The sequence below is a fragment of the Girardinichthys multiradiatus genome, chromosome 19 (assembly GCF_021462225.1).
Source record: "Girardinichthys multiradiatus isolate DD_20200921_A chromosome 19, DD_fGirMul_XY1, whole genome shotgun sequence".
In the NCBI taxonomy this organism is placed as follows: Eukaryota; Metazoa; Chordata; class Actinopteri; order Cyprinodontiformes; family Goodeidae; genus Girardinichthys; species Girardinichthys multiradiatus.
The window spans coordinates 18516721-18536567 of NC_061811.1; the positions used below are offsets into that span (position 1 = coordinate 18516721).

At 39.9% G+C, this 19847-nt stretch overlaps 1 protein-coding gene across 2 annotated transcripts in view; it reads left to right on the forward strand.

Moving 5' to 3' along the window:
- ldlrap1b (low density lipoprotein receptor adaptor protein 1b) overlaps positions 1-19847 on the forward strand; it is a 39103-nt gene that overhangs the window by 11053 nt on the left and 8203 nt on the right. For both annotated transcript variants that reach the window (XM_047345055.1, XM_047345054.1), the window contains exons 2-6: positions 7798-7940; positions 9138-9250; positions 11484-11598; positions 13180-13252; positions 17475-17570. In XM_047345055.1, the coding sequence (XP_047201011.1) occupies positions 7798-7940; positions 9138-9250; positions 11484-11598; positions 13180-13252; positions 17475-17570 (540 nt within the window). The remainder of the gene's footprint in view (positions 1-7797; positions 7941-9137; positions 9251-11483; positions 11599-13179; positions 13253-17474; positions 17571-19847) is intronic.

The window sequence follows — 19847 nt, forward strand, 5'->3', positions numbered from 1 at the left end:
AGGAATGTCACAAACTGTTATGATGAAGGGTATTTTTAAATCTTTCCTCCATCTTTTGGTTTGTTCTCAGTTAGTGAGTCATGTCTTCAAACAGAGATATTCATTTTCTAGTATCCAAACACTGAGTGGAACAAATCACTGTGATGAAATCATGGATCCGTCAGAGTGGCACTGATTTATGATTTTAGTTTTAAATGTTTTTATCACTCTCCTCCAGTCTCAGAGCGCTAACAGCATGATGGAGGGTTTACGGCATACCAGAAAGCTCCTGCTGTTTCCACAGTAATTAAACTGTTGTAACTTCCCAACTGTCTCTTACATTAGTTGTGCTGAGGGTGTATTGTGTGCTGTTTTTGATTTTCTTCATTTGTTCACACACTTCTCTTATTTTGACTGTATTTTACATCTTATCTACTCTGTTGTTCTTCATAAATCGTTTACAGCCTGTTTTTCTTTTCGTCCTCTTCTACGAACTTATTAAGCACATTCTCTTCTCATTATTGTCATCATCCATCGACAAGAAAAGGCAATTGGGATCCTCTCTGAACTCTTCTTTATAAATCCTTCTCCTGTATTTTTGGTTTTGACCAAAATATCCACCAAAACTACATGTTGCAGCTCTTTTCTTCTGTCTAATTCTGGACTGTCTCTTCTCTAGGATCCTTTTGATTATAAAGAGGTCAGGTCAGACCTCTGTGCGGTCTCGCCTCTCTGAATCTCTTGTAGCATCAAAAGAACCTCATTCTCTCTGTAGTTTTATTTTCATTTAGATTTAATGGAAAGCCTCAACCTAAGTGTAGGCTCAAATGAGGGAATATTAAAGGGAAAGGAAACAATCACCTCAGAGCAGAACGTGTGATTGGCTGCTGACACTCTGATCTCTGTCAACAAACTGGTCTCCAGAGTCCACAACCCAGCTAGACTTTATTATACAATTCAGATCATTTTAGTAATCTAGTTCTCAAATGTTATACAGATTCATTAGTAAAATATTTCAAGGGTTTTTGGTTTATTTTGATTCTGGCTTACTGCTAATGAAAACCCAAAATTCAGTTTCTCAGACAATTTAATTATTACAAAATACTAATTAAGTATAGACAGAGATAGTACTATGTACTACGCAATTTTGGGGGAACCTCTGACTTGGTATGGGTACACAATAAAGGGTGCTAGGTGTAGGAGTTCTGCATACAAACATAATAATTAAGCTAATATCAGAAGTTTAGCAGAAGGAAAAAATGTTGTGGGAACTTCTACAATTGTGAAGCAAAGCCCATTCAAGAATATAGGAGAGACTCATAAGACTCTGACTGCGGCTGGAGGCGGTGCTTCAACAAGCACCCCACACAGACAGATCAGGAACATGGGCTCCCTTCCTTGTGTTAAGGCACCACCACGACAGAGACAACATCTGGAGCATCTTCCCTGGGCTAACGGGAACAGGACTGGATTATTCCCCCTGCTGACAAGCTGATTTTATTTTCCAACAGGCCTTGGTATCTGCCCACACTGCCAATCATGATATCTCTGTTCTTGACCGGCCAGCAAACCTTGCATTACTGCAGAAAGAGCCCCGGCCAATTTCTGAGCATATGTTGTTCAGTAGAGCCACATTGCTGTCTTGTGTAATATTAGAGAAATTGAATTTGCGGTTTTTTTCAGTTATAAGCCGTAATCATGTAACATAACAGAAATAAACAATTGAAGTATTTCACTTTCTGTTTTATTACATTTATGAGTTTAACTTTTTCAGTTAAATTGTTGAGAAAAATTCTCTTTTAAAAGCGATTTTTAAAGAGGAATGAAGGAACAGCATTGAAGTAAAACTGGCCTAAAGCAACTTTTTCTTTGTGTTTAGGGAGCTATATCATGCAGACAACTGCGGTCAAACTGTTTTTAAAAAGGAAACATTGTGAAATACCACAAGTGGTAGGAACTTAAAATGTGTTAAACACGTTCTGCCAAATGTATCTTTTCAAGACAGTGTTTTACTGTAATGACTTGTTGCAGTGACATTTGATCCATCCAACTTCTCAGAGTTTGCATACTTCTTTTTGATCCCGAAATTCATTTCACGTGATTGGATCAGAGGTTTGTTTGGTCTGATGTTGGCTGAAGATACCCATTGGTCTTCTTGTCTTGTTCCTCATCATTTCCGGTTTGAGCCACTTATCTTGAGTTCGTGGGTTTAGATCTATAGAGTAAACTTTACTGTTGACTGCTTTTATTTGTTTTTGTATGTTCTTTACACACAAAAACAAAAACGTGTTTATTATTATTATTATTTAAATATTACACAAACATAATTTTCCAAAGGGGTTATTTTTCGAATAGTTTCTTATTTCAGGAGTTTTGATAAAGTTCCCTCTGAAAATCTCAGATTATTTATAAATAGCTGAAGAATGTTAGACAGGGCAATGCTTACAGTCTTTATATTCCAGCTCAACAGTTTGGAAGTTTATCCAAGTTTATCAGTGTTTGGGTGCTCTTTTCTTACCCTGCGATCAAATCATGTTCACAGAAACACAGACATAAAAACTGATGGTAAAAGCCTTGCAGTAATCTGCTGACTGCCAGTAAATCCTGCAGCCAGCTGTGTGAAGACTGCTCATGTGTGAACGTGCCATTTGTCATTTTATTTCTAAAGCCTTGGTTTCCAAAGTTCAGCCGAAAATGTATTTATATACCTGGGAAATTAAGATGTGAAATAGTTTTTGTGTAACCAATACGTTTCTGACAGGAAATGAGATGGGCATCTCTTATGAGATAGTAAAAGGAGTATAAAAGTGTTTATTTACTTTTTATTAAAAATTGGGATGTTAAAAATTATTTACACCCTCCTCATTAATCAGCAGAATTTTTTTTTTGGCATTACAACAGTTAAACTCTTCTTATATTTGCTGACCAGCTTTTATGTGGCTTCACTGGTGCCAGGATGCTTTATTTTAGGTAGGAAAGCCTCCTTGCCATCACCCTAATCTTTAGCTCCCTCCGTTCTCTATCAGGTTCAACTCAGTACTCTGGCTGGGCCCCTGGAAATATTACTTTGATGATTAAAAAAATATATTTTATTTATTTATAAATGTTTTTCATGCAAATGCCCCAACACTTCATCAGTTAGGTTTCTTTTCTTTAGAAGTTAAGTTGCCCACCTCTAACTTGGTTAGATGTGCTGCTGAGAACAGTTTTACTTGAAACCAGCGAATATTTTGGGCACAGCTTTGCCTTTTCACACTGGTCCTCTGGCTTGACTTTATTTTTTGTTCTCCCCTATTTCTAACTTGTTCCCCTCACCAAGCAGCACCGATCCGTCACCTGTTCTCTCACTGGTTTATTTCCACACTCTGTGACCCAAACAAGCAGCTCCCAGCGACCGACCAAAGCTCCAGCCCTGCTGTGGAGCCTTTGATGTTTGCTCTGATCATCACCAACGGGCCCCACAGCAGCACCTCCCTGCAGCTGTTGGGCCCGTTGGTGACGGGGAAGGGTAGTGGTGGTGGTGGTGGTAGGAGGTGGTGTTATGTGAATGCAAATGTGACCAGTATGAAAATGGATTAATACTGCACTCCGTACTCTGAGTATGCAGACCAGGCTAAAAATAGCTTGAGTTCATTGGTTGAACTCCCATCATGTTGGTTTTTAAAGAAAGCTCTCAGTTTCAGCAGAATAGTTTCATTTCAGCGCTTTAGTCTGAAGGAGCGATTATTTATTTTATTTATTTAAATCTGTGCGGTCAGGGAGAGCTGCTGGTCATCCTGGGAGACCTGCCTTCTTTAGGTGCGGCAGGTGCTTCTCGGATCCCTTGACCGACAACCAGAAGCTCCTTCAACTGTGTGCGTGTTTTAGCCGACGTCGTCGCTGCATCTTGAATCGTGCTGAGCGCTCTCACAGCACATCTGTCTGTTAAAATCCCCAGGAGCTCTGCAGGCCTGCAGCAGCAGTGTTTCTCACTGTCGTTGCTGGAAAGATTCAGTTCATTCAGGGTTCATTGTCCATTTTTGTGAACACTGAAGTTTGAATATGCTCCTGAAATGTTGAGCTACTTAATATTTGTGTGAATGTCTTGAGTGGCTTCTCCTTATAATGGACATTTCTAGTCCTCTCTGTAACCTAATTGAAGCTATGAGTAGCAGCTTGTGCTTCTTTGCAATATGAATATTCATATGTAGTTTATGTAACATATTGGATTGTACATTGTTAGGTGGTGAAATACAAAGTGGATCAATACAGAGAAAATAGAAGTAGTTGATGTTAAAAAGGTTTTATTTTGCACAGAATAAAGCTGAGAGTTAGAGAAAAATCTAAACACTTAAGCTCAAATGAAAAGGAGTTTTGTTAATCATTGTTGAATTATTGTCTTAGCTTCGTTTGTCAATTTAAAAAAGACTATTAGAATTACTCATTTAGGCCCTTGCCTTTTTTCACCCCTCTTAAAAAAAAAAATACATCCTTCCATGAACTTCATTAGCGGATGTTTGAAGTGTAATAACAAACGAGGACAAAGCAAAAAGTGAGGAACAAATACAAGAAAATCATAATTTCTTCAAATTCCCGGATGTCTCATACAGACAGATGGACCACAAACAAAATTTTTAGAAAATCTGAAACTCCAGGAGGCAGATTCACGAAGGTATTTGTGAATTTGTACAAACTTGAGTTTGCATGTTCTTGTTTTTTTTTTAAGTGAGACGCAGAAGGTAAGGTATGTCCCTAAAATGTCTTTACCGAGCAAGTGTATCCACATTTAAATGAGGTGTTATGCCTACAATCAGGGCAAAACCTGACCTTATTTTTGTATTTTGTGTGAATTACAGGCAGAACAAAGAGTTTCGCGTTGTCAATGACTAGCACTGTTTGCGTCACGCTGGTTGTTTAGAAAGAAATACCCTCTGGTGAAAGGTGGAGCTAATAATTAAGAATGAAAGAAGAAGAAACACTTCTGATGGGTTGATAAATAAAGGTTACAGGGGTGGGGATGGGGGGTGTCAGGTGATTGGAAGGTGGGGTTTTGTGGGGCAGGAGCAGCACAGCCAGCACATCACAACAGAAAGCAAAGACCCATTTTTTTCTATTTTATTATGTGAAATTTTAAAAATATAATTGCACACAAGTTCTTATTTTTTTATTTATACATAATTACAAGTTTATACTTTTGATTCATTTTTAACTTCAGTCAATGCTTGTCTCTTTTATGAACGGATGCATAATTATTTTCTATTTAGCTTAAACTTTGAAGTGTTTTCTAAATGTCACAGAGCACAAAAAACTTTGCTAATATGAGCATAAAGATGTAACTTATATGCTCAAAAAGGGCTCCTACAATTCACAGAGTGATCAAGGCTGTTGCTTCCTTTCTTTTCAGAAGCAGAATGCTGAGTGCATCAACTTGTGAAAATAATAAAACGGTTAAATCCGTGTTGCATGAAAACCTCCTGGCAGCTGCAGTATTACACACAGATAACCTTGAAGATACTGAGTTGCTCAAAGGCCAAACAGGCAGGCGGATGGTGGTGTTGATGTTTTTAGACGAGACAAATGGATTCCCTCTGCCCCACACTCAATCTCACAACATCCTAAGAAGTCCATAAACCTTTTTATAAGCTTGCAGGAGACAGTCAGGATGTTTCCAGGTTTTACTATTTGGAAGCGAATGGGTTGTCGTTCTGTTTCTAGTTTTATTTTGCACGATTATGCAGGTGTTACATGTTGAAGTAGTTTTTAATTTCACGTAAACCAAATGAGGGACCAGTAAGCCTTTAACCTGTTAAGCCCTAATGGTTTCAAGAGCAATTTCCACCTGAAACTACAAACCTGAAATACACAAAGTATAGCTCCACCGTTATAAGGTCTAAATGCAAACGTTTGGTACCTGTGTAAAGGTATGACGTAAAATAATATTTTTCCATTGGAACCATTATTGCAACTGTTACTATGTCTGATTTATTTGTGATTTAACCAAAGAAAAAATCCAAGTTTTTGAGCCTAGCCTAAATTTTCTTCTAAATAAACGTTGCAAACCACCATGAAAATCCTTTTTGAAAACCCAAGAAAAGCCTCAGATTGCTTGCAACATCTTGACTATGTGTGCAGCAAATTTGGACTGGATCAGTTGAAGCATATAACCCCAAACAAGCAGGCCTTGAATCAGTCCCACATAAACAGCCATGCAGCCAGGCTGCATGGGAGATGGGGGATCTTTGTTTTCAGATGTCCACACAACAGTAGTTACTAACGTAAAATAAGTCAAATATATAATTATAGTCTGGACAATAATTTATTCATAAACTGGGTCCCTCCTCAGAAGAAATTCTTCATCATCTTCCTTTTCCGAATCAACGCTGCTGTCCAACGAATCTTTAACTTCCAAGTCACTGGTACGGCAACGTTCTTCCAGGCCTTCCAAAGCGATAATTTTTCTCTACTGTGTCATTCTAAATGATTGTTTCTCTCAAAAAAAACCCCACCATTGAACGATCCGTGTACACACTGAATAGACGCTGCTTTTTACGCATGTTTATATCCTCTGTTATGCACGCAAATTGCTTCACCCCAAATGAAGGCGTGTCATAGAGGTATGAAAAACTAATTTGGCAAATTGTTTTATGAACATTAAAGTCTCCTCTTGTGATGGGATTAGGAAAACGAAGCGTAACTCTGACGTCATTTTCGAAGCGTAGACAAAACGGCGTTTCTCAGCTGGACCCACCGGTGGGTCCGTCTGGCTTAAGATTTTCACGATGAGTTGCCTCGAAGCATCTTTTATAAATGATCCCTCTTTGCTGCAAAAGTCTTTAGAAATTGGAGACTTTAAATGAACTGAAGCAGAGGGTCTCATTGATCCAGTTTTTGATTGTTTAAAAGAGCCAAGAGCTGCTTCTGATGATGTTTGCATACTAAGTACAGTATATGGCAGGGAGTGATTAGAGGAAGTAGTGATGAAGTGAAGGTGTTTACACAGGAAGGTTAGAGGGCGTTTATTGCCCCAATGCAGGAAAACTGTAAGGGAACACTGTCATTGCAAAAGTATCTTAAAGAATCTATTTTAACATCTCAAATTTAAAGAAAAAATGGAGAAAGCAGAGCAATATATATTTTTTAAGAAATTAAATTTTTTTCCTTCCCACCAAATTAAACTACTTCTGTCTGGATCTTCTGGCCATTCTCCTATTGAACCAACTGTTGGAAGTTTTCGCAGCTTTCAGATTGGAGATCTTAATTGAGGTTTTGAGACCGCTGACATTTCAGATCGGCTTTATTCTGCTTTGGCCTTAATTTCCTAAATCCCTGGATTACTTTAAGAAGCTAGGGTCCAAAAGATATAATCTTATTTCATGTTTAGATGATAGTGCTGGAGACTGCCTGAGACATCGGTCCAGAAATCCCTGCAGATGCTCCTGACAGCCACAGACTTCTCACTGTGGGGGGTCCAGGAGTCATATATGCCATGATTTGACCAAATGATCTCCGCATTACTTTATTAGTGGGAAAATGTCAGTTGACTTGCATCAGTTCAGCTCTATTTTTTTTTTTTTTTTTTATAGGCCCAAAATTTAGAGTCTTATCTTCGAATGCATTTAATGAGCAGGAAATAAATCAAAATTTTCTGCATTTCTTTTACCCATCAACAGTCAGGACTGATCAAGAGAAAGTTGTCAGATTGATTACTTTTTGCAGCCAAGCAATTTTTTCTTAGAGATACCACTGTGTGTTGTGTTCTAACCTGCTGGGCTGTTTGTGTTCAGAAGTGTCATCACTGTGTGTGTGTGTGTGTTTGTGTTTGTGTGTGTCATCCTGCAGAGCTTCCAGAGAACTGGACGGACACAAGGGAGACTCTGCTGGAGGGCATGGTGTTTCACCTCAAATACCTGGGGGTGACGATGGTCGAGCAGCCCAAAGGCGAGGAGCTGTCTGCAGCGGCCGTCAAGAGGATAGTTGCCACGGTGAAAGACCACAAACACACACATGCGAACACACACACCTCCACACAGACTGGAGCAGTTTTAACACACTGCACCCAAATCTCCTCTTATTAGTCTTTTATGTAAATATCTTCCCTGCAGATAAGGAGTTTCTGTCAAGCATTTATGATTTTTTCTCCGCATCATCACCTCTGCCACTCCAGATGGTTACGACCTGACTAGCAGGTCAGCGAAATGTCGTCATACCCTTTCCCCGAACCAAACCTCACGCTCTAGTTGACATTTTAGAGGAGACAATTAATGTGGACACTGCTACTCAGACTGGGGCTCTGGTAGAAATGTTTAATGTTGTAGGATCTGACATCTGGGCGAACAATGAAGTTAGTGAGGCCACTATGGTTACAACTGAACTGATACATTTTCTGACATTTTGATGAATAGACTTGGACAGTAAGATTACAGACATTATAGCATTGTTTTACATAATTGCCACAGTTAATCTAAGGTTCAGATGTACAGCTCATGGTGGCAAGACAAACTCTGTTCCTCATCCAGCCTTGTTTTTCATCTCATCTCAGCTGTAGATATGGGTAAGTTTTGATAAAGCTTTTTTCCTTGATGGAGCCGTCCCAGGTTCAAGTCCTGATCCTGGAGACCTGTGCTGCATGTCTTCCCCCTCTCTCTACTCCACTTGTCTGCTTACTTTAAAAAAAAAAAAATAACCAGACCAGAATAAAGGCCACTAGTGCTGCAGAAAATTATTAAATTTAATAAAAAAAGCTTTATTGACTTTATTTTACTAGAATTGTTAGGGGTGTTCCAGAGATTTCTTAAAAACAATAATTTCCCAACGGAGAAATCCCCCCGCCCTTTAATAAATGCTGTCACATTTAATGAAGGGAGGTTTCGCTACTGCAGTGAAAGATGATTTGTGTAAATGTGAAGGGTGCTGTGTTTAAATGCCTGATTTTCTTATTGCTATTGTTGTTTGGTCTTGCATATCTCTTAAATGTCCCGTTGACAAGCTTAATGAAAGGCTTGAAACATGACAATTTTAGTACACCTCTGTCAACTCGGTGGTGGCTTTTGATTGTCTGACATCACCAATTAGCTCCCCGGGCTGTAATTTAGAGATGCAGATTTAGTTTTTCTCTCTACCACACACCCTCTCTATTGTCTCCTGTGTGACCTCCACCCTTTCCGCTCTCTTGTTTCCAGGCCAAAGCCAGCGGGAAGAAACTCCAGAAAGTGACGTTGACGGTCTCACCTCGCGGAATCATCCTTTACGACAGTGCCTCAAACCAGCTGATAGAAAATATCTCCATATACAGGTCAGTCATCCTGTCAAACTGAGCCTTACCTGATCACCGTGACTAAAGCAATGGTTTTGTTCCCTTCTGGCTCTCATTAACCCCTCTGTGGATGTGTGTTGTATCTGTGTGAGAAAGGATGAGAAGTTGCCCTCTCAGCCATTTTTCTCATCAATCTTAACTCCCTCGGGGGCGCTGCAGCAGCTGTAAGTCTTTGCTTTTACCACAAATGTCACAGTGGGCAACATGTGTCTGTTCTTGTTAAAGCCTTACCTGCCTCAGCCTGCTAGCTTGGTTCATGAACTGATGATACCCGCTAGAATCACTTTTCACTCAATTCCACATGGATGAGTCTGCGTATCAAGAGGAGATGGGAATTTTCCTGACTTTTTCGAGGGATGGACACTCTCGTGTTGAAAGTTTTGTTTGTTTGCAGTTTTCTGAAGTTGTTTACTGATCATATTTCTGTTCTTTCTCAGCCCACTTGGGTTGGATCAAATCCATGCTGAATGTGCAGGATAACACAAACTATTAAACTTTCTCCTACACAAAAGTCTTGTTAAAAAGTGAATAAGAAAAATGTGAAATAAGTCAAAAAAACAAAAGCACAACTGGGGTGTTTCTTTGACCTGAAGTTGTCCAAAATACTCAGAAAACAAAAAGGCTTCATTTGAGGAAATATAGGAAACTGAACTATAATGTGACGCTCAAGCATATTAATGTACTGAGGTGTGAATCACATGACTTCAGAGCATAAATTACCATAATTGCCTGTATGTGGAGAGGTTTCTTCCTGCCCTTCTGCCATGTTATCAACTAGCCTTTACTTTTTGAGTAGCACTGAGGCATCTTTTGGCGACTACATTGGAGTGATTTGTTTTTCTTTTATCATTATTATTATTATTTTCCGCTTGCTTGCCTTTACCAGTGACCTGCATTGATGCAAACTCAGAAATCCAACCCTTTTTTGATCAGTGAAGGCACCACACCTAAGCTTTGAAGGTCACACTAGCGTCCACACTTTGTTTCTGAGGGAAGAAGACTTAAATATATCTATTTTCAATATTAGTAAACTGTTTGAGACAAAGTTGGAGGAAACACAGAGATGTAAGCAGTTGCTAAAGAGAAAAACTGTATTTTCTACAACATTGTGTGACATTACTCTGCTCTAGCATATAACAGAAAAGCTGAACTGAGTACCTCAAACTTGCTCTGTTTTATCCTTTTAAGCTTTCAACCTCTTTTTCAGGGAATGAGCTGGTTTTGGAAATGTTAGCAACCCTTTTGGTCTGGCTTCTCTAGGAATCCACATGGACAATACTGTATTAGTAATGCTAACCACACTAATGGCTGATTTAAGATCCTAAAGACTGCTTCAGAAGTCACCTCTGTAACCATTTAGTCTTTAAGAAGTGAAAACCTGTTTTACAGGGACTGCTCCCTACCTGGGTTAGCACTACACAGCTGGGAGGTTGAAAAAAATATTTTTATGATCGTTTTAGAGAATGATTGGTTAAAATTGGTAATGGTAGGTCAAACCTTTACATAAACCAGAGATCAGATATTGGCCACAGTACTGATCGGTGCCTCTCTACTTTTTTTCTACTTTTTAAATACAATTCAAAGCAGGTTGTGTGAGGTGGAATCCAGCGGTGACTTCACAATGTAAAGCAGCTGCTCAGAGCTTAATGCAGCTTCCCTAATGTCCTCCCACCCAAATATTTGCTGTACATCTTAGTTGTTCAGATCACAGCTCAGATTCTTCTCCTCGTGTCAATGTTTTTATTAGTTAACATGATTAGGGGTGACTGGACAGTGGGAGATGATGATCGTGGTTGCAAGAAGGGCAAAGAGAGAACAAATGGCAGAAATTAATTCAAGTCTTCGGCTTTTTGCCAGCCCTCCTTGCCCAGCCAGTGTGCTCATGGGTTTGGTATTAGAGTAATGACATCATGCTGAAATGATGGAGAAAAGCTATTTGCAGGCCATTATTGCTTGACATAAAGGCATAATCTACACCTGAGACTGACAAGCGGGACCCACAAATGACACAGGAATGGTGCATCAGGATGCGCTTCTACTTGCCTGAAAAACACACATTCGCTTCTGTGTGGATGAGATTTTTTCCTGTACTGCAAAGGGCAAGGTCCAATCGAACAACTATGACCTCCTGAAGGTTGCCCTCACAGACGATGATCCCACTTTCTCTGTAATTGTATAAAAGGGCCTGCATATCTGTTTCTGTTTGTTTCAGAATATCATACTGCACTGCGGACAAGATGCACGACAAAGTGTTTGCCTACATCGTCCAGAGCCAGCACAATGAGACTCTGGAGTGTCACGCCTTCCTCTGCTCAAAGAGAAAAATGGTGAGTAATTAAGTCTGTGCTTTAACTACACTCTGTTTCACTCAGTAGCAGAACAAGTGCATCTGAATAAATTAGAACATTTCATTTCAAGTTCATTTATTCCAGTAATTTAATTCTCAAAGAATTAAACTCAGAATATCTGGATTCATTACACACAGGGTGATAGATTTCAAGTGTTTATTTCTGTTAAGTTTCTTGATAACATCTAATGAAAACCCCAAACTCAGAGATTTTGAATACTGGATAAAACCATTTAAAAAAAAAATGTCCTACTGAAAAATATGTCCATGTACTGTATGGTATATGTGCTCAATACTTGGTCAGGGATCCATTTTCATGAATACAGCAAGCAAGTTTGATGGCTTGTCAAGCGCAGTGATACCATCATGAACAAAGCAGGTACATCTGGCAGTGTGGGCAGGTGCCAAGTCCTGTTGGAAGTAAAGTCAGTCCAGTCCAGATCTTCTTCACTTTAGCCCAGATAAGCCACTTCTGACATTTTCTCTGGTTCAAGAGTGGCTTAACTGAGGGAAGGTAGCCCATGTCTTAGATACCACTGTGTGTGGTGACTCTTGAAGGACTGCCTCCAGCTGCAGTCCACACCTTGTGAGTCTCCCCATTACTCTTAAATGGTCTTTTCTTCGCAATCCTCTAAAAGCTGTTGGGTGTGCACATTTTTCTACCTAGTTTTTTCCAACCAACCAACTTACCATTAAATTGCTTGGATACAGCACCCTGTCCACAGCCAGCGTCTTTATCAGTGACATTTTGGGGCTTATCCTCCTTGTGGATGATGTCAGTGACTGTCTGCTGGACAGCTTTCCAGTCAACAGTGTTTTCTTTAATTGTGTAATATTTCTGTATAAAAGGACCTCATAAAATATTAAAACCTTTGGAGTAACTTCGTGGCATAATCATCAAAACTAACAGAAATTAACACATGAAGTGCATCACTCTGTGTAATGAATGTGTATAATTGTGCATGTTTGGAAAATCTGTTTTCATCAAGTTGTAGTATGATGATTTTCTTACTGTCAAGACTGTAAGTAACCAAACTGCCCTTCGAGGCTTCGATGGGTGGGAGCCCTCTGAAATGTTGATGTGTTGTGCATGGGGTCAGGATGCAGACAGGGCCGTAAATATTGAGAGGAGGTAGTTCTAGCTGTGCTGCCAACATAGAAAACACTCAGGACCTATTCATTGCTAGATACTTTAAGTTTTATTCATACAAAGCGAGAAATGTGGAGTCGGAAGAAGGAAAGAAGGAGGTTGAGTAGGCTGTGATTTTTCTGTTGGCATTCTCACATCCCTGGAGGTTTTCTGAATGACGGAGCCACTCCCTCTTCTTCCTTCCTCTCACTAATTTAGTTGTGGCCAAAAGGCCACGTATCCTCCCAGTTGCACAAACAACTTGTCATGGGAACCACAGGTTTCTCCACCCTCTCTTCAAGTGTCTTACATGAATCCTTCTGCATTTGTGGTCACTTCCTAAGTGTGTCAGAACGACGGCTCCTGTATTCATGTCGATGAGATGCATGCGGGTGTTATTCATCTCTGACCGACATGTGTCTCTCCTAACAGGCCCAGGCCGTGACCCTGACGGTGGCTCAGGCTTTCAGAGTGGCGTTTGAGTTCTGGCAAGCTGCCAAGGAAGGTACGCATGGTTACCCTCAACGACTTTGCTGTGACAGATGAGTGAAAACTCTCCATTATTGTACACGTCCTTCATCTTCCTCCTTTATCCTGAGGTCGCCATGTCAACAGAGAAACATCTTCCCATTTCTCCCTGAGTGTGACCTCGACATCTTCTTGAGATTTAATATACAGATGCTATAAACTTATGAGGCTCGTTTTCACACACATACCATTTTCTACTTGTGCTGTCATGATTTTATTCAACATGCTAAGTCTCAAAAAAAAAAAGTGAGCATTCATGGTCTAATTGGCATCTGCCATCAAAGTTATTGTGAATAATCTTTCAAACTGTGGAATGATAGACTGCTGATTTATGTATTTTTTTCATGTAAAGCTTTTGGACTCTTGCTTCATTGATTCAGGTGTTTTTTATGTCCTGTATGTAAAAGGCTATGACTGAAAGAGTTTTTTGTTTTGTTTTCGTCGTTCGTGTTTGGATTTTCGGACCATTTTGCAAACATCTACAGGTGACTTTCACATCTGAACATCAGAAACCAGCAAATCTGGACATTTCAGTCTGGTATTTTAAAGCTGGAAGTTGTAGCCGGCAAAGGATGTGAAGGAATTAGGTGTAGCCTGAGGCAGATGTGTGGGAACATGGATTTTCTCTTCGCTGCGTCCTTAAACACACACTTCTTTTCCCGTCCTTATTATACATTCATGTGTGTGTTTTATGTCATTCTAGCTAGCACTTTGATATTTCTGAGCATTTTTAATATTCCACTTAACGTAACTAAGTGTGTGTGTGTCTTTGAAGGCAGCAGACAGTCAGATCAGCTGTGTGAGGAGGGTGGGTAACACCAGCAGCTCAGCTTTTTTTTTTTTTTTAAGTTCAGCAGAGCATGTGTGTAATTTACTGCATGTATGACTCCTGTGTAAATGAGCACTTCCTGCCAAATAATATTAGTTCCTGCATCCCCACTCTTCCTCCTCCTACCATCTTACTCATTTTTTACATGTACGTTACCTTGTTGGTGGTCTTTTCAATTCCGTGATTATCCATTTGCTGCGTGCTTTGTTTTGCACCTGCCGCTTGATCGCGGAGTAATTCTCGTTTCTCTCATCCTGGCGCTCACGTATGCCTACTGTGAGGGCTGAAGAAAGAAAGGGGGAGGGTGTGGGGGCAAGAAAGCATGAAAGGCGCTGCACGTAGGGCTGTTGCGAGAAAGGAAAATGATTGTGTGCTTGTGCCAGTGGAAGCTCAGCCCCATGACACATTCAATGTCGGGCCGTGGATCCTGTCTCACACAAAGGGTTATTCATGCAGTCCTTTAGAGACACATGTCTGCACCAAATGTAAGGCAACGTTTCTACCAGTTTTTCCTTCTGTTGTGTTGATTTTAATGTGAGCTGTCTTTTAAGGAAGGATTCTTTATTTTTTTCGGTTTTGTTTACACCAGGACCAGGGATTCTTCCCCTCACACCTCTTTAGGTGTTTATTTTTCCTTCCTTTTGGTTGAAATATTGGAAAAAAGGAAACTCTTCTTACCATTTCACTCTGTCTTCCCTCTATTCACTTTGCTCCTCTCCTCATCCTTGAAACTTCAGGAGAGGCAAAGAGTTTGTTTTCTAACAGAGTCTCAAAGCAGTCTTCTGAGTCTGGACCCCTCAGGATTAAGGAAGGCAGGAAGATGAGATCCACCATCTGGTTTTCTTGTTTCTTGGAAGAACTTTTCCTGCACCATCCACAGAGGTTCTCCTCAGTTCAGCACACATGCCTGACCCACATTCCTCTATATATTACATCTCCAAACTCTGTTCTTAAAGCTGTGCTCATTGAATATTCACTATAAACACCGCAGCAGGCTGTGAGCTGGGAGATATGTTTACATCGTCTTCATGTTTAGGGAGGAAGAGGAGTAGGCTTCAAGGCGCCTGGGGAAACTTTTGTTGCGCTCTCTCATCACTAAGCTACCAGGACTCATGGGAAATTGGCTTTTGTTTTAAATAGATGATGAAATAAAAATACTTGCCTGCTGTAGCTCTGTAGGACCATTACTTGCAGTAGGCCAGCCACCAAGCCCTTTAATTTAGGGCTGTAACTCTAGAATTAAATTAGGGTTTGGTACTGATTTAAAAAAAATAAAAAATTGATTTAAACAGAAGATCCTTGCAAGAAAAAATGACGGGGCATTAAGATTACAAGCTATGAACAGCGAGCAGGATTTCTAAACCGGTAAAATTCACTTCAAAATTAAAGACATTTCATAGGAAGATAGACTATAGGATTTTACACCTTTTTTTAATTGAAGGGATACAAGTAATCACCTCTTTCTTTAAATACTTCCAATTAGCCATATTTTCTGTGATCAATTATCAATAGTTCTTCAGGCATTTTCTGGTCTTTAAGATTTTTCTTTGGACTTTTGACTGACTTATTTTCTGCCCAGTACCAGAGCACTTCTTCTTTTGTCCTGCTCTTGTTCACTTTCCTAATTATAAACACAGACTGACCAGCATGCTGTCCTATTCAGTTAGTAAGACAGAAAATGCAGACAAAGTCCTAAGCAAAATTTTAAAAGATCTCCACGAAGCCTCTAGAACTATTAATCAAGACAACTTATAAAAATCACAAGAAGGTCTGCCTGTTTGGAGGGAAAATAGAGAAGTTAAAGCTGCTGTCACACTGTTTTGTATCTTGACATGGATGGTGGGGTATTAAAAAGCATGTCTTATCTTTATAAGAGGATACGAAGTTGGTTTTTGGGAACATCAGGTTCTGTTGCATCTTTCGCATTGTATTTACGTTGCTTTTGGTGATTTTTTGTTTTGTTTTTACTAATGCATATATTGGCATTAAGGGTGTGGATTTATAGACTTTTGCTTTTTTCATATATCAGAATCAATTGAGCTTTTAGAAATAACAACCCAATCCTCTATGATTTCCCCCAAGTGATTTTATTATTTCCAGCAAAATTAATCAGAAAGTAGGTCATGGTGACAGTTTCACTTTGAGTTTTAAGCATCCGGGACCCTGAGGTAAGTAAATCTTCCTCACCACAGAGAGATTGTGTACATACCATGACACGAGTAACCTTATCTAGTCATTGCTGCAGTAATTGAGCCTCAGATGCTTCATTTCTATAGCAGTTGTACTTGGTGTGTGATGCTAAAGTTTTTTTTCACATCCACAAGAAACGTCAGTTTCAGCCCAGCATATCTGGTGATCCTTTGGTGTGTGCCACCTTGTTAAATTTGTAGTTGGAAAAACAGTGCTTTGACTTTAAGTCATCATGTCTGTGCTCTTAAAATGAAAGGCTGATATGCAGTACAATGGAAGTATTAGTTGTTTAAAACTTTTCTACATACGTGCATACTATACATAAAACTGTATTAGAATAGACTGACTTGAAAGTTAGTTTCACCTAAAATATGGAAGAGTTGGTGCCATATTGTTTGCCTTTTAGGTTGACTGTCATAAAATAACAATACATAATTTGTCATGAAGTCAGCATGGTGGAGTGTTGTGCAAATGGATTGTCCAACTGTGTCCTATAAATAGTCCTTTGTCCTCTGAGGTAGAAGTCCAACCTTTGCCAACCTATCGGTGCCATTCAGACCAACCATTCTGTAAACGGGTGATAAATAAAGACCTTAAATGCTTTGCACAGTGAGGTGTTAAGTAGCGGTGCAGTGCACGAAACTTGGTGACTGCTGTTGTTGCTTGCCTTAGGTAAATTACACTTTGTAGAAAACTGTCTCAACCGGATGCCACGAGTAAGACTTCCTATCCCTCTGGCCTAGATGTACTGATACTCTATGTTTAAGCAGCGGAAAACCTCTGCTGATTTGTTTACAAGGTTACTGAGCTTTGTGAAAGTATTTATATGCCTAAAGCTTTTTCACATTTTTTCAAATTACTACCATAAACATCAATGTACTTTATTGTGATTTTATATGATGGACCAACAAAAAGTAGTGCATAATTGTGAAGTGGAGGGACAATTATGCATGGTTTTTAAAATTGTTTTAGAAATAAAATTCAGCAAAGTATGGCCGGCATTGTAAAATGTGAAAAAGATCAAAGGTATGTATACTTTTTTTGCAAGGCCCTCTATTGTTGTTTTCAGCTGCTCATAAAATAACAGTACTTTAAGCAGTGCATAACAAGCAATAAAAGTTTCTTAGTGATAAATTGCTTGACCATCGCTGACTTCTTTGCGCTGAAATGTCGTTCACAGAAAAAGAGAAGAGAGTAAAGTCGGGTTCAGACGGCGAAGGAGCCAGCAACTCTCAGTCGGACAGCTCGGCCAGTCTGGGCAGCCTGAAGGGAGGAGGTGAGTCCTGTCGTCCGTCGTCACATCTTTCTCACCCTCGCTGTCACAGCAATCATATCCCCAGGAGGGAGAGGAAGAGCGTTCGGCCCCTTGTTAAAAGGTTGACCTACATCCGAGCTGCAGGTCAGCTGGATTCTCACAGTAAAACGTCATTGATTTGAACAGGAAGCGACAGTTTAAGGTGATCATGTTTGATAATAATCGCCTCTTTAATTTGGAAACATTAAAGCCCCTCGGCTGTGTTGTGGTCCACTGAAATAAATCCTGCCTCAGTAATTCCAATGACGTTCTGTGATAACAGAGCTATTATCATACAGTGGAGCCCAGTTTGTTTAAAAGCATGAATAAGCCAGTGTTTGATCTGAAAGATGATACAGCCATAAACATGTTGACATTTACTGACCCAGATAAAATTATAGCGTTTTTATTTATCTAAACTGCCTGCAGTCTAAGAGTACATTCATGGAGAACCGCGTGCTGCTGGTACAAGGGCAATACACAACATTACTCCTCGTCTTCTGGCTGATTCTTTCCACTTCATCCTCTGCTCAGCCAGCTGGGCTCCAGCCAGAGAGGGATCTCTTTTCTAAACCCATCCTGACACTACATGTGGCCCTGAATGTGAAACATTTCATGACACGTGGGTTTTTTTGGGATGATCCCCCGAGAAGCAAGTCTTTGACTCATAATATCAAAGCAGAGGCCCTGTCAACACATTTGGACCTGTCGGGTCATTCAGCTGCCAGAGGAACGGAATTTCCTTGAGGCAAATTGGCATAATTGTATGGTGGGAGGAAGCTTTTGAGTGCTTTCTGGAAAAAATGCAAAATGATCCTCCTGACAGAGGCTGGAGGATGCAGAGGTTTTTTTATCATAAGGTTACATTCGTGTACCCTTCAATGCCGCTGATCAAATGGCACGTTACGGATCAGCGGCATTGCTGAAAGGTGAGTCAGCTTTATTGATGTGACATGATATCTTCAGCTCTCACTCGGAACCACGTGTCTTACTGTTCCTCTAAATTATAGCACATCCTGTGTTCGCCCAATCGCTGGGGGATTTCTCCTGCTGGAGTATCATCTTCCTTACTATGCAAGGCTGAATGTCAAACTGCAACTAATATCTACATTTTGTACAAATATAATCTTTGTTTCTTTAAATTTAGCGTTCCGTGCAGAAATTGTTTTCCGAAATACCAAAGAGACGTCTTTGAACATCCTGTGTATGTGAAAAACTCCTAAAGAGCAGTTTCTCTAAGAATGAACTAGACGTGCTTTTACTGTCAGCAACTGGTTCAATTCGATTCCCAGTTAATGTGTTCTCAAGGCGTTTTACGAGGCAAACGAGTCCGGTCCATATCCAGGTAAATCTAGTGACATAGCCCGGCCAGTTGCATTGAGTGGTTGTCTTTACATCAACCTATTATCCTAAAATAAAACAAAAAAATCTCTCGGTGACAGTGGAGAGGAACAACGGCCTTTGAACAAGTAGAAACCTTCAATAGAATCAGGCCCACCAAGAGGACACACTGTTCATATCGGCAATAGCTCGACTCTGTCCGGAAAAGGGAAACAGCTAAACGCTCAAGCACTGGGCCAGGTGTACCATCTTTGGACAGAAAAGCATCCAAATAAGACAAAATTCATGCCAGCAAGTAGCACAAATAATACGACAACAGAATCTTCTGTAAGATTTTAGATCCTGCTCAAAGGTTAGAAATGGGTCCAGAATTTGGCCCACATAGTTATTTTAAAAGTTTGGAGTTATTGTAGGATTTAAAAAATAAATAAAAATCTATTTTTCTTTCTTCGACCCTGAGAGAAAATGGCTCCTCTCCTTATATTGCTCCTCCCGGGTTTTCCTTAATGGGTGTTGGACCTCCTCGCCCTCGGCTGTACTGCTCCTGACCATAACAGATTGCAACATATTATTACCTTTAAGTCATGTTCATTAACTTCTGGCTGGACTTGTTTGAGACGTTATTGGTAGATCACAGAACATTTGTAAAAATCTTCTCATAGGTCAGCATGTTGCTCCTCTTCCAAGATTTTTTTCTCAGAGGTTCTGATTACTGCCAACTCTGTGGAGATGGTTTCCTGCTACCTGCACATCCCACTGGTCATCTTTGGGAAATAATTTAGGGTTTTTATATGGCTGCACATTGTTGCTGATCAAGCCATTAGTATTGATCAGAGTTGATCTGTATAAACTTGAGAAATGTTTAGATGACATCTCATTTAGTTAGATTTCCTCTGCAAACATCCACCTTCCTGAACT